We start from the raw sequence: 17,200 nt of genomic DNA, 5'->3' as shown, positions 1-17,200 counted from the left end.
AAGCTGGGGTAGGGGAGGGGAAGGCCCTGGAGCCAGGGAATTGCTCCAACTGCTGCAGAAGCCTTGTCCTTCTTTATCAGGCCAGCGCCTCCCAACTCCAAGTCCCCCAGAGCAATCCTGAGCCCCCTTCTGCAGCTGGCCATCTCCCATGCTATCCTTTGGGTGGTGGGAGTATCCTTGCCCTGGATTCTGCCTGTCCTGCCCACTGCTCTGTGGCGTCCTTCGCCCTGCTGGACCTGCCCCTCACTGTGTCACTGCCCCAACCCCGAATGCACTCCGAAGGGATGGAAGAAACTGGCTGGCAAGAGGAGGAGGGGCCGGGCCCCAGGTTTTCTGGCTCAATCGCCCAGTGTCAGGCAAGACTCCTGGGGCCCAAGGTAAGGTAGGCAGCGTGGCCAGACCCCCAGCTACCTCCCAGCCCCTGGGCGCCCAGCACCTCTGGGAGCTCGGCCTGTACATGAGGTCAAGGAAGATGACAGAATTGGCTGGGTCTGGCAGCCGGCCTGTGGCAGGACAGGGCTGAGGCCCCAGAGCCAGCAGGCCAGGCACAGAGGTCCCTCCGCTCCCCCATTCCCACTAGCAGTACCCTACCCCCACCTAGTGCAGGCCGGGCTGGGGCTGGGCCTGGCTGCCTCGCCCTGGCTACCACAGCCCAGGCACCCACAGGGGCCCGCACCAAGGCCAATCCCACTTCTCAGCCCTGGGGGCTTAGGTGCCTCCTGAGGGCTTGGGTGAGTCTCCAACCTGTCCTGTTCCTGGGGGGACGTGTGGCGACTGTATGCATATGCCTGTATGCACCCATGGACACACGCACACATGCAGGCACTCGTGTTTCCAACACAGAAGCCCATGTGTGTGCACACACACGTATGGCCCCTACCCTGGTTGAAGAGCCCGTGTGTGCACCAGGACCCCTCCCAGCCCTCACGCAAGTGCTCCCTTGGTGGCCACCCTCCTCACACACGGGGTGGGGGGATGGCAGGACTCAGTGCATCCAGTGGGCAGAAGCAGTGGCTCTTACCTAGGGGGTGATCCTCCCCCCAGGAGATGCTGGGCGGTGTCTGGAGGCATTTGTGGTCGTCATGACTGGGGGGGCTCCTGGCATTGAGTGGGTGGGCATGCCACTCAACAGCCCACAGTGCCCAGGACGGCCCCACACAGAGAATGATCCAGGCCCCAGATGTCAGCAGGGCTGGGTGGAAGGACCCCAAAGGCCCGGGGGTCATCTTCCCATCTCTGAGCTTCCTGTTTCCCAACCTGTGGTACTGGGCCCAGCAAGGGACCATCTGTCCAGGCTGCGTGAGGGTAAGGCAGTTCCTCTGAGCAGCGCCCAGGGCTGGATGGTGCTTCTGGCTTTGCGAAAAAAAATCTACCCCCACCAGCCGGACTCCCAAATCAGGCTGCCCAGGAACTGAGCTCGGCTGGACCGAGGAATATGGCCTTGAAGCAAGACCTCAGTTCATTTCTATTCCCTGAGGTCAGCGTGACCGGCAACCCCCATGGATACACACATGAGGATGGACACAGCTAAACACCCGCACCAGGAGATAGATGTATCACAGCCACACACCAGAAATTGGGTCCCCTTCCTGTCTGATCTGAACTGCGTGCCTCAGAAAAATATGTCCACGTCCCAACACCCAGAACCTGTGAATGTGACATTTGGAAACAGGGTCTTTGCAGGTGTGATCAAATTAAGATGAGGTTGTACTAGATTAGGGTGGCCTTTTTTTTTTTTTGGTTGCATCAGGTGGGATCTTAGTTCCCTGACCAGGGATTGAACCTGTGCCCCCTGCACTGGAAGCACGGAGTCTTAACCACTGGACCTCCAGAGAAGTCCCTAGGGTGGCCTTAATGCAATGACTGGTGTCCTTAGGAGAGAGGAGAGACACAGACAGAGAAGATGGTCCCGTGACAATGAGGCAGAGTTGAGGTGATGAGGCCATGAGCCAAGGAGCACCAGGGATTGCCAGCAACCACCAGAAGCTGGAACAAGTAGGAAGGATCCTCCCCTATAGCCTTCAGAGAGGGTGTGGCTTTGCTGATGACACCTTGATTTCAGACTTCTGGGCTCCAGAAGCAGCCTCAGGAAGCTCAGACCTTACCCAACCCCTATATGCGTGCACACAGACATGCACATACGCACTCACACATGCTTAAATACATCCTTTCTTTTCAGCACTATTCAGTGAGCACTTCCTGTGTGTGTGCCAGGCCCTGTGCTGGGTGCTGGACCAGCAGTGCGGGGATCTGGGCTTTCTCAGAGCTGGCCTTCTGGCGAGGGGCATCTGTACACACCCATGCCATCCAGAAGCACATGAAGACCTGCAGGTGACGGTGTACACACAGAGAGGGACAGCCCGGTAAGGAGGGGGGTGGGGATGATGAGGAAGGAGCCTGAGGCTTCCCCTGGGCAGGCAAGTCCAGCAGCCCCACCCCAGCACCTGGAGCCAACGTGTGTCTACAGACACACACACACACACACACACACACACACACACACACACTCACACGTACACACGCACACGCACGGGGCAGGGGAGGGCTGGGGGCTGGCCGGGGAGCTCCCTGCAGGTCCCTCCAAACACCCCAGAGCTGGCTGAGGTCAGGTCTTACAGCTCCTGTGGCCTGAGCTGTGGCCTTGGGGGGCAGCACAGAAATAGAGGTAGCCTAACAGGCAAGGGGACGGTCCAGCTCAGGCCTCGTTGGGGGACAGTTGGGGGTGGGTGGTGGGAAGCCTCTGAAAGGACAGGCTGGGGCCTGGAGGAGAGGGAGGACAGTTCCCTCCGCAGGCCTGTAATACTAAGAGTCCAGACACGGGTCTGAGGACCATGCACCACTGGGCTGCGGGGACAGAGAGCTGACTGATTCTCTCAGAGCCTGGGTCAGGGGCCCCAGCCAAAATGGGGTTGTGTTTTGCCTCCCGTCCTGGTCGCCCCCACCCCTTGGGTTTTCTCTCCATCAGGCAGGCGAAGCACTCCTTTGCAGGACGGGAGGACAGTCCTTCACAGGTCTGTCCCCACCCCCTAATGTGGTCCCCTTTCCCAGCCAACAATCACGTGAACTCTTGGGAAGCAACCTGGGGAGGCAGCTGGGCCTATAAGCCTGTTTGGGTGCGCCTGCACGACAGCTGGGGCCAGGATCGGGAAACCCAAAAAGAGAGCCACGGCAGATCCTAGAACAGAGATGCAAGAGGGAGCCATGGCAGGTTCTAGAGCAGGGGTGTCGCCCAAAGGAGTCAGTGTATTCTAGGCCCCGGCCGACAGACTGCGGTTGTTGCCAGAGGTCAGGGCCGGGCTTGGGCTCAGTGTCAGGGTCCTGCGGGTCTCCCGGAGCCTCCAGCAACCCTGCCCACGCCCGCCAGGACCCTTCCCGAGTCCCGCCCCCCGAACCCCGCGCACCACACGGCGCAGGCGCGCAGACACGCCCCGCCGCCAGAGCGGCCTTCCAGTCCCGCCCCCGCCGTGCGTGCATGGGCGGAGCCATGAGGGGCGGGGTCTGCGTCGGGGCGGGGGCGGGGTCTGGGGGTGGTGGTGGCGAGCCTGGCCTATAAAAGTGGCGGCGACGCGGCCCGCCCGGCTCCTCTCGGCGGTGGCGGCCTTAGCGGAGGAGTCCGCGGTGGCGGCGGCGGCGGCGGCGCTGTTCCCCGCGCGGTCCGCGCAGCGGGCTCCGGGCTACGCGTCTCGGGCGGCGGCACTGCGGCCCCTGCCCGAGCCCGACCCCGGTGAGTGTGGCCCAGCGACCCCGGCCCGACCCCGACCCTGACGCGGAGAGCGGGCCCCACGGAGCCTCGCCGCCCTGGCCCGGGCTCCCGGCGCGCCGGCCGCGGCCACTCAACGCCCTCCTTTGTCTGCTCCCGCCCACAGGGTCCCCTCACCGGCCGCCCCCCGCCCACGGGCCGCCCCCCGGGCCCCGCGTCCCCTCCCCCGCTGGCGGGGCCCGGACAGAAGATGGTGCAGAAGAAAACAGCCGAACTTCAGGGCTTCCACCGTTCCTTCAAGGTGAGGGCCGGGTCGTCTTGGGGCCGCCCCGGGCTGGACCACCCGAGTGGCCGGTGGCGGGACGCGGAGCCCGCCCCCCAGGATACCCACCGGGGCTCGTGCCAGCTCCCCACCCTTCGCCTGGAGCTGCCCCAGCCTGGTGTGCATTGTCGGGGGGGGGGGGGCGGTGTCAGCAGGCCACAGTCCAATCTCAAGCACCCTGGGACCTGTCGGGTCTTCCTTCTAGAAGCCCCAAACCGGGTTGGGGACCCCTACATATGTGTCCCCTGCCGACCCGAGCCAGGCATGTGCTGGTATGGTGAGCAGGGGGGAGTTCAGTAGGCCACAGTCCTTAGCGCCCTGGGGCCTCTGGGGTCTTTCCTCCAGGAACCCCGGGCAGGGCTGAGGGGCGTCCTGCCCGTGGGGGCCCCTGGCTGTGTGTCCCCTGCAGAGCCCAGCCGAGTGTGCACTGCTGGGGACTGTCAGCAGGCCACAGTCCGGTCCCCAGCGTCATGGGGCCTGCGGGGGTCTGAGGGGCCCTTCCTTCTGGAACCCCAGGCAGGGCTGCAGGCCTCCCCTACACACTCCTGGGTGGTCTGCAGAATGGGGCAGTGGACTGGATGCCCTTCCAGCCCAGCACCTCCCAGACACCCCAGGCCCAAGGCTATTTCCTGTCGGAGCAGGAAGTTTCTGCGGCGGGCCCCACGGCTGTGGCATGGGGCCGCTGCAGTTCTAGTCTCAGATGAGCGAGCCTGGGGGTGGGGGGGCAGGCAGGTGCTAGGCAGGGACCCCACAGGGCCTGGCCCAGGGGACACAGTGATGTCAGCGGCCACCCCACCCCGCTGGCCGCGTTATGTAATGGCTTCCCTGGGCCTTCTTGGGCAAGAACCTGTTGCCCTCTAGAGAAGGCAAGACCTGGGTGTATGTGCATGTGTGAGTGTGTGAGTACGCGCGCGCCTACAGGCGAACTGCACACCAGGGTGGGAGGAGCGAGCTGAGACTGTTTGGGTTAAAATTCCCAGGCCCGTCCAGCCAGCGTCCTGGGCCAGCGCCCCACCCCTGCCCACACGCCTGTCATTCTGGCTTCTCCCCCCAGGGCAGCCACAGCCTTGGCACGTCCAAGTGTTCAGGGCAGGGCGGGAGCAGGGTGGACTTGAGACGTCACTGGTGGTGGTCTGTCCCCTCTGGGGGCTGGGTGGGAGCCGAGATGGGGTCAGCGCGTGGGGCCGGCACAGTGGCCAAAGCAAAGTCGAACTTTCTGGATGGTTCCAGCCACCTCCTGCCAAGGCCTGCTGACTGGAGGCCCACAGCCAGCCCTGGGCCTGGCCTGGCAACACTGCCTGGTACTATGGGTTGGCCTCTGCAGGCCGTATGAGAGCCCAGCGCTGAGGTGGGAATGTGGGAGTCCTGAGGGAGTTGGAGGGACACTGGGCCGGGAGTGCTGGCTCTGAGGTGGCCCTCCTGGTGGCCAGAGGCCGGCCTCGCTACGTGTCTCCTCCCGCTGCACCCCAAGCTTCCTCGGGCCGCAGCCACCTCCCTCCCCTCAGCCTGGCAGCAGCGTCTGCCAGGTGTCTCTGATGTATTTTTCCCCATTTCCACATGGGAGAGTGGAGCCTTGGACAGCGTGGGCATTTGTCTTAGCACCCCCCGCACGTGGTGACAGGGACACAGGAGCTGGCATGGCTAGTGTCCCTTCACCTTGGTGGCTTGGCCGCCCCTTCTCTCCAGGGTCCAGCTCTTTGCATTGGAGGTTGGCACAGGGGTGTGGGGTCGGTGACAGGCCCCCTGAGGTCCTCATGCCCTTACGTGGTCCTTTCGAGTCACCCCTGGGTGCTGGTCAGGCTCGGAGCTGAGGTCACTAGGCCGAGGTGAAGTAGCTGGTGAGGGCCGCCGCTGGCCCCGAGCCTCACGTCCACCCTCCCTCCTGATCACCCCCACGTTGCCACCCTGGGGCCCCTCCTTCTGGGAGGAGGGAGTCACCTGGCGCCTCCAGACGCCCCTGGACTGAGCCTTCTTAGAGCGCTGACTGCCGGTACTGGCACAGCCGTGTGCCTGGCTCCCCGGGGGTGCCGGACCCCTGGGCCGGCAGAGGCAGGTGCTGGTGGACGATCCTACGCCGACAGGCTGGAGCGCCGCCTTCCTCCCCTCCCCCGCCCGCTGGGCCTCCTAGCAACTATCTGCAGGGCGGGTGGGTGGCGAGGCCGGGAGGGCCCACGCCTGTTTTTCAGCCGCTCCCTGTGACCTCTGCCTGCCCCTGTGCTGCCGGACTGGCTTCCGGGCCTCCCGTCTGCAGGAATCTGGCCTGGCCCCTTCTGCTGTTAGGCCCCTGGGTATCTCCCTGGGGCTCTCCCGGAGTTCCTTCTCTGCCAGATGGCCCTCCTGCTGGAGACCTGCTTCCCCTTGTCCCAAGGCCCGGAGAGAGGCAGTGACTTGACCCAGGTCCTCCAGCATCAGAGCTGGAGCCACTGCTGTTTGTACAGGGCCCCCACGCCCACCTGAAGCCCTGGCCACCTGGACCCCCAGGATTCGGGGAGCTAAATGAGAGCAAACTCCTAGAGAAACACGGTGGGGCCTCAGAGCCTCAGCCTTAAAGCCTCAGCCTCGTGCTTTGCCGGGGGCTGCCAGTCCTCACGCTGGATCCGCAGAAACTGGAGGAACCCCAGCTGCCTTCGTTCCCTTGTTAGGATCCCACGCACCCCGCCCCAGTCCCGGGGGCTGTCAGGTGACCTTGAGCAGGCCCCTTCCTGCTCAAGGGCTGTTTCCTTAGCTGGACACCGCGGCCTGTGAGGGGCTCCATCCTGGTGTGTCTGAGGGTACACGGGACAGTGCGGCTGTGGCCGGGCGAGGGAGCGGCCCGGTGCTCACGCGGGAGACCGCAGGTGCCTTTCCCGTGATACCCCGGAGCCGGGTCCCAGCGGTGCGGAGCTGGAAGCAGACGAGCGAGGGGGTCGGACCAGGAGAGAGGCGCAGATCTGGGGGACGGGGCGCATTGTGGGCACATCAGGAGCAGAGGTGTGGTGGCGGGAATCGTCTCGGGCCGGGAGGTGCAGTGGGGATGAGCGGACAGTGAGAGGCAAGGAGGGCAGTGGTGCCCCATTACACAGAGGGGAGACTGAGACCAGGAAGCCATGGGAAAGCAGGCAGGGCCGCCTGGCTGGGAGCCCCGCTCTGGGAAGCCGCTGACTCACTCCCTCCCACTGGCTGCCCTGCGCCTTTGATCCCTGCGCCGGGGCACGGCAGGGGCGCGGGCGGTCAGCCATGCTGTGGTGCTGCCCCCATCCTGCAGGTGAGCAAACCGAGGCTCAAAACGTGGCCTGGTGCCCCACGGCGACTCAGGCCTGGCCTGGGAGGCGGCACCCCCTCCCCTGCCTGCGTCTGGCCTCTTCCCATACCACACCCCCTCCCCAGAGGCCCCGAGGGCCCTGGGCTGGGGGTGAAAGGTCCATTTCCTTGTGGTCAGGCAGAGCCAGGCTTTCTGCTCCGCAGCGTGTGGACGTGGAGACTGGGGCACTCTGGGTGCAGCTGCCCCACAGGGCTGGGGCCTGAGCTCTGTCCTCTCCTCTCCTGCAGGGGCAGAATCCTTTCGAACTGGCCTTCTCCCTAGACCAGGCCCACCACGGGGAGCCTGACTTCGTCCTGGAGTGCCCGGCCCGCCCTGGTGAGGGGCTGGAGGGGAGGGCGAGCCTCTGGCGGTGGCAGAGGGCTGGGCCACCTCCTGAGCCAGGCGGGCCTCACCTCTAGCTCCCCCTGCACAGATATGCCTGCAAGCCAGCCCATCGACATCCCCGATGCCAAGAAAAGGAGCAAGAAGAAGAAGAGGTGCCGGGCCACCGACAGCTTTTCAGGCAGGTTCGAAGGTGAGTGGGGCCGGCGGGGGCAGCGGCGTCGGGGAGATGGGCCGGCCCAGGGTGGCTCTCACCGGCCCCCTGCTCCGCAGACGTCTACCAGCTGCAGGAGGACGTGCTTGGGGAGGGTGCCCACGCCCGTGTGCAGACCTGCGTCAACCTCATCACCAGCCAGGAGTATGCCGTCAAGGTGAGACAGGCCCCAGCACCTGGGCGGCCCCCTCGCCCCTCACCAGCCGTGCCTGGGATCTGGCACCCTCCAGGGGTGGCAAAAGGAGGGGAGCTGGCATTTGAGCTGCCGGACTGGCAGGCGGGGAAAACCAGTGTCTAAAAATGGCCTCAAGGCTGGTGACTCAGGCCACACCTGGGAATCCAGGTCAGCCTGGGCTGAGCCCCCAAGTCCGGGTGAGAAGTGACAAGGGGTGGCCCCGCTGCACAGGTGGCCAAGGACCTGGTGCCAGAGGGACCGCCGAGAACTGGGGGCTTCAGTCAGAGCTGATGCTCACCTGCTGGGTCACTCGGGCCAGGCCCCTGTCCCCAGGGATGACGAATGCTTCCCTGTACTGGTTACAAACATTGAAAGGCAATGCCTTATTCGGGGGCCTTGGGGGAGCTGGGCATCAGGGGAGACCAGGGAAGGCCTGCAAGAGCCTCCTGCAAGCCCTGGGCCGCCTCTGACCCAGTGTGCGCCTGCGCAGCCTGCGTTGCCTGGCCGGGCGTCAGACCCTGCGTTCCAAAAAGCCTTCCAGGCTTCCCTCGTGACCCTGCATCTGGGCTGGGTGGGGTAACGGGAGGCTGGCTGCCCAGGAAGGAGGGCCAGGTGCACAGTGGCAAGCGGGCTGGCCCGGAAGCCTCAGGCCCTGGTGGAAGCGTGGTGACCAGGGTGGCTGTGGTCCCCACCCCCTGGGAGCGACCGGGTTGGGTGTGTGATGGTGCCATAGGACTGCACACCTAGCAGGCATCAAGCACATTCTGCACGGTCAGTGTCCTCCTTCCTAAGGCCCCTGCTGGGCAGCCTGGCTTCTGTCACTCTGACGGACAGGGAAACCAAGGCTCAGAGGGTTGGGTTAGTTGTACCGTGTGTGACCCCTCAGAAGGCCGTCCCCTCTCAAGAGGGACCGCTGTCTCCTCCGTGGAGTGGGGGGCCCTAGCCACATTCCCAAGGGATGGAATGAGGTTCAGGTAACTCCAGGAGGGCACGGCTGCTGGCATTATCTCAAGGAGCCCTGGCATCTGGTGGTTCTGCCCCTCTGTGAGGCAGGTGTATTTGTCACTAGACAGGTCGGACAGTGCTTAGGGTGGTGGCCGAGCCCCAGTGACCAGTGGATGTGCGTGCCCGCCTGCTGCTGGAGCCTGGCCAGTGGAGCACACCACGTCCCCTCCCCCAGGCTGCTGGTGGGCCGGGAGCCCTGGGCACAGTGGTGACCCAGGCCGCCCACCCACCTAGTGAGAGGGGGCCCTAGGTCCAACCTGGGAAGAGGTTCCCAGGAGCTGTGTGCGGCCTGGCTTTGCTGGGAAAGAGCTGGCACGCACTTCTTTTTTTTTTTGGCACGCGCTTTTTGACCTCCCCTCTCTGGGAGCGAAGCGGCTCACCCCAGGCGGTGGGCCCAGAACCCTCCTGTCCTTAGAGCTCCTGGGTGCCAGAGGGGGGTGGGCGCAGAGGCGTGGGCTGGTTTCCTGAGGCTCTGGGGTCCTGGGCGGCTGTGCCCACTGACCTGGCCTGAAACAGACTTGGGCTTACGGGGCTGGGGCATCTGTCCAGACTGGTTCCCAGGCAAATGGGATGTCTTGGCTGGCAGCCAGGCGCCCCTAGGCCCCTCCAGTCCCCTGGGTGGTGTGTGAGCCAGCACAGTGGCCCCCAGTCTCCTGGTCAGGGAGAGCAGGCCGCTAGGCTAAGGAACCTGCTGCCCTGAAGGAGTATCTTGCAGGGGCTCCAGGCCCCAAATACACCCCAAGGCTTGTGGCAGTCAGGGGCGGAGAGCTACCGGCTCCTGTCCCGCTCGCCCCTCCTGTGATGCCTCTGGGGAAACACATTGCCCCCAGTTTGTTCTGACACCACAGTATTGACTTTCAGTAAATTCTGGGCCCCCATAGGATAGCTCCGCTTTCCAGAACTTGAAAATCTAAGCTCTGACGAGCTTCACGCGTGACACAGGAGAAGTTTCTGACAGGGGAAGTTTCTGGCAGGGGAGGGGGGGCGGGTCTCAGGCTGTAGGGGGTTTGGCTGACCCAGTTGGTGTCTGTGTGTGTGTCCTCCCCCCGCTGACATTTCAGATCATTGAGAAGCAGCCGGGCCACATTCGGAGCAGGGTTTTCCGGGAGGTGGAGATGTTGTATCAGTGCCAGGGACACAGGTAATGTGGCCTCTACCCTCACAGCACTGGGCCCCGAGCCACCTACCCTCACAGCACTGGCCCCAGCCACCTACCCTCACAGCACTGGGCCCCGAGCCACCTACCCTCACAACACTGGGCCCCGAGCCACCTACCCTCACAGCACTGGGCCCAGCCACCTACCCTCACAGCACTGGCCCCAGCCACCTACCCTCACAGCACTGGGCCCCAGCCACCTACCCTCACAGCACTGGGCCCGAGCCACCTACCCTCACAGCACTGGGCCCCAGCCATCTTTCAGTGGCTGAATGGGCCCGAGTGCCTCATCACCCCCAGCAAGCACTTAGTGAGCACCCACAATGTGCCAGGCCCTGTGCTGGGCATTGTGGGTGGGCCCAGTGGCAGGCAGGCTGACAGTCCGAGGTGGGCAAGGCGGAAGCAGGCCCGTGGCCCCGGGCGCAGCCTTCCTGTGGGTAGGTGGGGTGGAGAAGGCGGGCCCCTGCTGGGCAGTTCTGTGGCTGCCCACAGGCCTGAGGAAGCCTCACTCCTCCCCCACCTCCCTGCCCCCACCCCAGGAACGTTCTAGAGCTGATTGAGTTCTTTGAGGAAGACGACCGTTTCTACCTGGTGTTTGAGAAGATGCGGGGCGGTACGTGGGGCCTGGCAGGCTTTTCCATCTGATCTTAATGGGCCGGGGGTTTAGGGCCACCAGGGAGAACCTTTCAGGGGGGCCTGCACATCAGAGGGGCCTTGTGGGGTCCACACGCCAGCTCAGGTTGGAGGACTCTGGACCCGAGGAGGCCGGAGTAGGGGCTTCCCTGCCAGGGTGGGGTGGGTGCTGGCCGTTGGGCAGTGGAGGTGACCCCTGTGTGTTCTGCTCCATGGCCTGGCCCAGGCTCCATCCTGAGCCACATACACAAGCGGCGGCACTTTAACGAACTGGAGGCCAGCGTGGTGGTGCAGGATGTGGCCAGCGCCCTGGACTTCCTGCACAACAAAGGTGAGTGGCCACTCTGCCTGCCCCAGGGGTCCCTGGGTATCTAGCCTTGCGCCCAGCCCACCTGCCCAGGACTCCTGGAAGATGTGTCCACCCACCCATGGACCCCTGACCTGCCCTCGTGGTTCTTGGTTCTTCCTGCAGGCATCGCCCACAGGGACCTAAAGCCGGAAAACATCCTCTGTGAGCACCCCAACCAGGTGAGGGGCACCGGAGGGTGGCCTTTCCTGCGGGCCAGGGCCCCCAGGGTCGGGACGCCACCCTCACAGCCCCTTCTGACCCTGCCCAGGTGTCCCCCGTGAAGATCTGTGACTTTGATCTGGGCAGTGGCATCAAACTCAACGGGGACTGCTCCCCCATCTCCACCCCGGAGCTGCTCACCCCGGTGAGGGCCTGCGGGGTCAGGGCGCCCCGAGTGGGGTGCGGGGGGGAGGGGTAGCTGGCAGGGGCGGAAAGGGCGGGAATGGCCCCCGAATCCGGTGCCAGGCTACAGTTGCATAACCTCGAGGTGCGGAGCCTGCTTGGCGGCTCGGGCCTCGGAACTCTGGCTTCCGCTTAGCAACAGCCGCTGATTGGCCGGGCAGAGCGGCTGGGCGGGGCCGTGGTCGGGCGCGGTGAGGCTGGGCGGGCTCCCGGCACCTGTTGATTGGGCGGGGGGGGGGGGTTGGGGGCGTGGCCGAATCCCTCAGCAGCCTGTGATTGGCCGGCAGGGCGAAGGCGGGGCTGGCTCCCTCAGCAACCTGTGATTGGTCGGTCAGGGCTGTCTGGCTTTGGGCTCCGTGAAGTCCCTGTCGGGGCGCCCCCCTATCCCCCTCCGCGGGCCCTGACGCCCCCGCTCCCGCCCGCAGTGCGGCTCCGCCGAGTACATGGCCCCGGAGGTGGTGGAGGCCTTCAGCGAGGAGGCAAGCATCTATGACAAGCGCTGCGACCTCTGGAGCCTGGGCGTCATCCTTTACATCTTGCTCAGCGGCTACCCGCCCTTCGTGGGCCACTGCGGCAGCGACTGCGGCTGGGACCGCGGCGAGGCCTGCCCGGCCTGCCAGGTGCGAGTGGGGTCCTGCCGTGCACCCCTCCCCCGAGCACCGCGTCTGGCCTGCCTCGGCATACACACACACACACACACACACACACACACACACGCACGCACTCTCACCCCTGCCTGCCCAGTGCACCCCAAGGCTTGGTCCATGCACACACCTACCCCCCACCCTGGAGGAGCTGGCCTGTGAACCCCCCTGAGCACCCCTAAGGGCCTGGCCTCCAACCACTGACAACATCCACAGGCCACTGCCGACCTGACCTTTCTGGGTTTCTAGAGGCTTGTTGGGTTCCCCAGCCCAACAGGAGAAAGCAGTCAGGGGTCAGGAAGTTGAGGTGGGGCAAGGCCTATGGTTTGAGGTGGCCAGGTTCCAGCCTTCTACCCACCATGTGAGGCTCAGGCTTCATGGCCTGATCCCCCCAGAGCCTGGCCGTCCAGAGCCACCCTTCAGTAAATCGGGCCCCACTTGAGCAGAGCCCACCAAGTGCCTCCCCGAGTCCACTCTCTGGCCCAGCCTCCCAGCCACCGCCAGTTGGGTGGGTCCCTGCCCTCCTTGGCCTGCCAGATCCCCTGGCCTTGCCAGCTGAGCTCAGGGCACTTTCCCCGACCCTAAGCCTGGGCCCAGGTCACATGCAGCTGGTGGAGGCTGGGGACCCTGACAGAACTTGTCACTCATCGGTGCTCCTCTGGGTCCAGGCCTGCCAGGCGTCTGCGACGTGGCCTCAGCCCTTGCTGGCTGCAGCTCACCCCACCTTCCATGTTCCCTCCAGAACATGCTGTTTGAGAGCATCCAGGAGGGCAAGTACGAGTTTCCGGAGAAGGACTGGGCCCACATTTCCTTTGCTGCCAAAGACCTCATCTCCAAGCTCCTCGTCCGTGACGCCAAGCAGAGGCTGAGTGCTGCCCAAGTCCTGCAGCACCCCTGGGTGCAGGGGGTGAGTGGGAGCACCAGGGAGGCCTGGGGGGCGGCTGGCCTCCAGCCTCTGCCACTGGGCTGGGGTGACTCAGAGCACAAGGGTACGACAGCCCTAGGCGGCTCAGCATCGAGACCCCCCAGAGCTGGCAAGGGCGCAGCAGGGAGGCCCCCACTGCCTGCTGGCCAGGTTGAGTTGGGACTGCAGGAGCTGCTTCTCAGTGAGTCACCAGGCCCTGTGTCCTGGAGGCGCAGGGGCCTCTTCTCACCTGGAACAGAGTGTCAAGCTGAGGTCAGCCAGGTGGCAGGCGGGGGCCTGCCACCCCCTGTCCAAGGCTCTGTCCCCACCAAGCTGAGAAGAGCTTGCTGTTTCTTCTGCCCAGTTGCTGTCCTGGCGGGGCAGATGCCTAGGCCAACAGTGCAGGGGGCTTAACAAAAATACAAGTTGGCACTGTGGGGAGCAAAGACTGGGGCCCCACTGTCAAGGCAGATGGGCTGTTGGAGCGGGCTCCCAACCCCTGCTGGGAACTGGGGCAGCTTTGGTGAGAGGCAGGCCCCGCCCATCACGCGGTCTGGCAACGTCCACCACGCTCGCCCGGCTCGGGCCGCGCCCCTCCCCCCAGCCTGGCTCGGTTCCCGGGCAGGTGCACCGCCTTAACCCCCCGTACTGTCGCAGCCAGCTGGGCGCCCCGAGGCGGGCGGGCTCTACTCTCCAGCCTCACCTCTCCTGTCTCCTTGCAGTGCGCCCCGGAGAACACCCTGCCCACGCCCATGGTCCTGCAGAGGTGAGGCCCGTGTGGGATCTCAGGCTCCGAGCGGGGAGCCCCGGGTCCAGGAGGGGGCGCTAAATGTTAAGATGTTTAAAGAAGACTACACGATCCTCTTTCAGTCTTGGCGGGGGAAGCCGTCCAAGCGCTTGGGTGTCCTTGTACCGGGTGATGAGTTTGTGACCCCACCGCGAATTCCAGTCCGCCGGCCCCTCCCGCCCCCTGCGGAGTCTGGGGCTTCCTGGGGCGTGCAGCCCCTCCCCCAGGGCACTGCACAGACCCCGGGGGTCCCGAGGGAAGCAGGGGGGACGGGCCGGCGGCTACCTCCCCCTCCTTGCTGACCCCCCACCCTGTCCCCAGGAACAGCTGCGCCAAAGACCTCACGTCGTTCGCGGCCGAGGCCATTGCCATGAACCGGCAGCTGGCCCAGCGCGAGGAGGACGCGGCCGAGGAGGCGGGGCAGGAGCAGCCCGTGGTCATCCGAGCTACCTCACGCTGCTTGCAGCTGTCCCCGCCCTCCCAGTCCAAGTTGGCCCAGCGGCGGCAGCGAGCCAGCCTGTCCGCGGCCCCCGTGGTCCTGGTGGGAGACCACGCGTGATCCTCTCCTTCCCTTTGTACATAGGCCGCCCCTCACCCCGTCAAGTCTAAAGATTTTTTTAAGCTATTGCCCGCGGGTGACCAGCGGGCTGCCCTCCCCCGGCTGGATTCCGAGGCGCTAAGCTCAGCTCGGGGGTCTTTTTATATAAGGTTTTTGCTGTTGGGTTTTTTTTCCTGTTCCCCTCCTTTTGTTTTGTTTTTTTTCCCTTTCAATGGTGTTAAACGCAGAGCAGGCGCTCGGGGAGGAGAGCGGAGGGCCTGTGGCTGGGTGGGGCCCTCCCGCCGCCCCGGCCCGGGATGCGCCGGGTACTGTGAAGGCCGCTCCCCGCCGCCCGCGTGACTCAGGAGAGGAGGGCGTGGCGTCTCCCCGAGCCGGCGGGACCTCGCCGCCCCCCTCCCCGGCCCTCACAGTGTTTTCAGGGACGGGTCGACCCCCACCCACCTTCCCTCGACGAGACGGTAGCTCCTTCCCTCCCCTCAGTCACCCGGGCGGGCCGGGGGCTTCTCACGTCTCCCCTGTCAAAGGGCGGGGCCTGGGGGCAGGCGGGGTGGCGCCGCCCGCTGGAGCCCCCGCCGACTGACAATCGGGGCTCCCTCGAACCTTGACCTTAAGCTGCGGCTGCCCGGGGCCCCTCCCCTGGCCTCTCCACTGGGGAGTGCCCACCCGCGAATGGGGGCGCCAGAGGAAGCGCGAGGAGCCGGACAGGCCCCCGTCAGCCGAAGTGGGGGTCCCGCGGACCCCCGACCCGGGCACCCGAGTGCCCCTTCTCAGGGCTCAGTCTGACCACGGCCACGTCCTGCCCGGCCGCCCCTCGGGTCTGGCGTGGAAGCTCTCTCAGCCCCGTCCCCGGGGTCTCGCGGGACCCCCCCAGGGCGGCGTCTCTGTTCCGCCCACCTTCAGGAAAAGGCCGCAGCTGCCGCGCCCCTTCCGCCCGCGCCTGAGTCAGACGTCGCGTGACCCGCCGGGCTGGGGAGACTCTGACGCCCTTCGTCCTCGGGTGGGCGACTCTATGCAATTCACAGGCTTCCTTTTCCACGTGCACACGGGCTTCTGCCGGGGTTGGGGGCGCGGGCAGCCGCCCAGACCGCCCTCCGGCTCCTAGGTGTTCGTCCTGTCTCGTTAGTTTTCCAGAACATCAGCTGACTTCCCTTCCCTGTTCTTGACGAATACTTGAATGTGGGGGGGGGGCGGGCCTCGAGGCGTGGGGGGCTCGAGTGCCGTCTCTGCGGTCCCCCGAGTCTCGGAGATTGTCGCCGTCCTTGGTGGCTGGTGGGGGGCCACCGCCCCGTCCCGCCCGCCCGCCGATCTGTGGACTGGCCTTTCCAAAGACTCCGGGGGTGGGGAGGCCACCCCCCATCATTTCTCGCCCATCAGTGATTCCACGTTTTGCAACCGAGGATTCTGCCTTTTTGTAAAAAAGAAACAAATGGACTCTCGCCCGCTGCAGGCGCCATGGCCATTTTACTCCGGAAAGCTGAGCTGTGAGCAGCTTTTTTTTTTTTTTCCTCAAAGGTGGGACAGCCACTTCCTCCCCCACCCCTGTCACAACGACAGTGCGGCCCGGAGGACTGGTCAGAACCGTTACTGTGAACGAGCCTGGCGCTGGGGGGAAGGGGGCACAGCAGTGTTTCAACGTTAAGATGTGTAAAAAAGACAAAAAAAACTCAAATTTTTTTTAAGTGGGGGAAAAACGTCCAAGCACTTTAACTCCACTGTACCAGGTGAACTGATACAGCTCAGAAGTTTTCCTTTACACCAACTGTCAACGCCGGTATTTTGTATTCTGTTTTGTAAGGATTTAATAAAAGTCATAAAAACTAGTTTGCGCGCCCGCACCCTGCTTTCTGTTGCCTTGCGACGAGCTGCTCAAACCTAGTGGCCCGAAGGCATTTTGATATTCCCGGTGATGCTGTGAGTCACCGATTCAGATGGGGCGCGGGTGGGCTTGGCTTCTCTCTGCTCCAGGACACCTGGGTCCTCGGCTGGGAAAGACTCATCTGCAGGTGTGGGCTGGGCTGGCACCAAGGCTGGCTCGGCTGGGAACGAGGGCCAGGTGCCCACACGTGGCCTCCTGCGTGGCTTGGGCTCCCTCGCAGCATGGCCGGTGGATCTGAGCGGCCTGTCCTCGGAAGCCTTCCTGCATCACCTCCCCACGTCTGAGCTTAGGTTGGGGTCAAGCGCACAGCTGTCCCAGATCCAGAGGGAGATGGGAAAACAGCTTTGTGTGGGGGAGGGGCGCCTTTGGACAGCGCAACCTAATTCGATAAAACCCGGTGTTCCAAACCTCCGCCTCATGGCTGGCCCGCTTCCCTCTCTAGACTCCATCCCCTCAGCCATGATTAAATTCTTGCTGTAGGCAGGGTTTTGCTGGACAGTCCAGGGCTGACTTCAGATCCTGGGGGGGCATGCGGGTGGAGAGGGAGGCGGTGGGTCAGGGAGGGCTCCCTGCAGGCAGGAGCCAAAAGGGGGTGGCAGTGGGGTCCAGTGGTTAAGGACTGCTGTGCTTGTCAGTTTCCTCAACTGACAATGGGGATCTGAGAGGAGCCAGGTGAGGAGGCCAGCAGGTAGTACAGCGAGAGGGACAAGAAAGAAGTAGATGTGGTCGTCTCTGCAGGGCCTGGGGTGGGGAGCAGGCAGTCCCAGGGAGGGCCAGTCCAGGTCAGCCCCCGGAGCCTTCTGTGTCTGGCTTCTCTCACTGAGCATCACGTCCTCGAGGTCCATCTGTGTT

The 17,200-nt window shown here is 64.6% G+C and overlaps 1 protein-coding gene across 1 annotated transcript; it reads left to right on the top strand.

Annotated features, from left to right (window-relative positions):
- The first annotated feature begins 3,197 nt into the window (after positions 1–3,197).
- On the top strand, positions 3,198–16,162 carry MKNK2 (MAPK interacting serine/threonine kinase 2). The gene is made up of 14 exons (XM_079918783.1): positions 3,198–3,724; positions 3,867–4,001; positions 7,551–7,638; positions 7,736–7,837; positions 7,918–8,015; positions 10,100–10,179; positions 10,734–10,807; positions 11,054–11,158; positions 11,300–11,355; positions 11,445–11,540; positions 12,004–12,198; positions 12,965–13,129; positions 13,849–13,892; positions 14,235–16,162. The coding sequence occupies exons 2-14, from the start codon at positions 3,951–3,953 to the stop codon at positions 14,470–14,472; spliced, it is 1,392 nt and encodes a 463-aa protein (XP_079774909.1). The 5' UTR covers positions 3,198–3,724; positions 3,867–3,950; the 3' UTR covers positions 14,473–16,162.
- Positions 16,163–17,200: the final 1,038 nt, after the last annotated feature.

The sequence above is a fragment of the Stenella coeruleoalba genome (genome assembly GCF_951394435.1).
Source record: "Stenella coeruleoalba genome assembly, chromosome: 3".
NCBI classification, from domain to species: Eukaryota; Metazoa; Chordata; class Mammalia; order Artiodactyla; family Delphinidae; genus Stenella; species Stenella coeruleoalba.
Note: the sequence above shows the minus strand (reverse complement) of the source record. Positions and strands in the feature narration are given on the sequence as shown.

Bases quoted from the DNA above. Each gene is read 5' to 3' on its own strand.
- MKNK2 (XM_079918783.1), top strand. From the start codon at position 3,951: ATGGTGCAGAAGAAAACAGCCGAACTTCAGGGCTTCCACCGTTCCTTC. The intron at 10,808-11,053 runs GTACGTGGGGCC...GGCCTGGCCCAG, and splicing joins GTTTGAGAAGATGCGGGGCG to GCTCCATCCTGAGCCACATA. The intron at 11,541-12,003 runs GTGAGGGCCTGC...TCCCGCCCGCAG, and splicing joins CCCCGGAGCTGCTCACCCCG to TGCGGCTCCGCCGAGTACAT.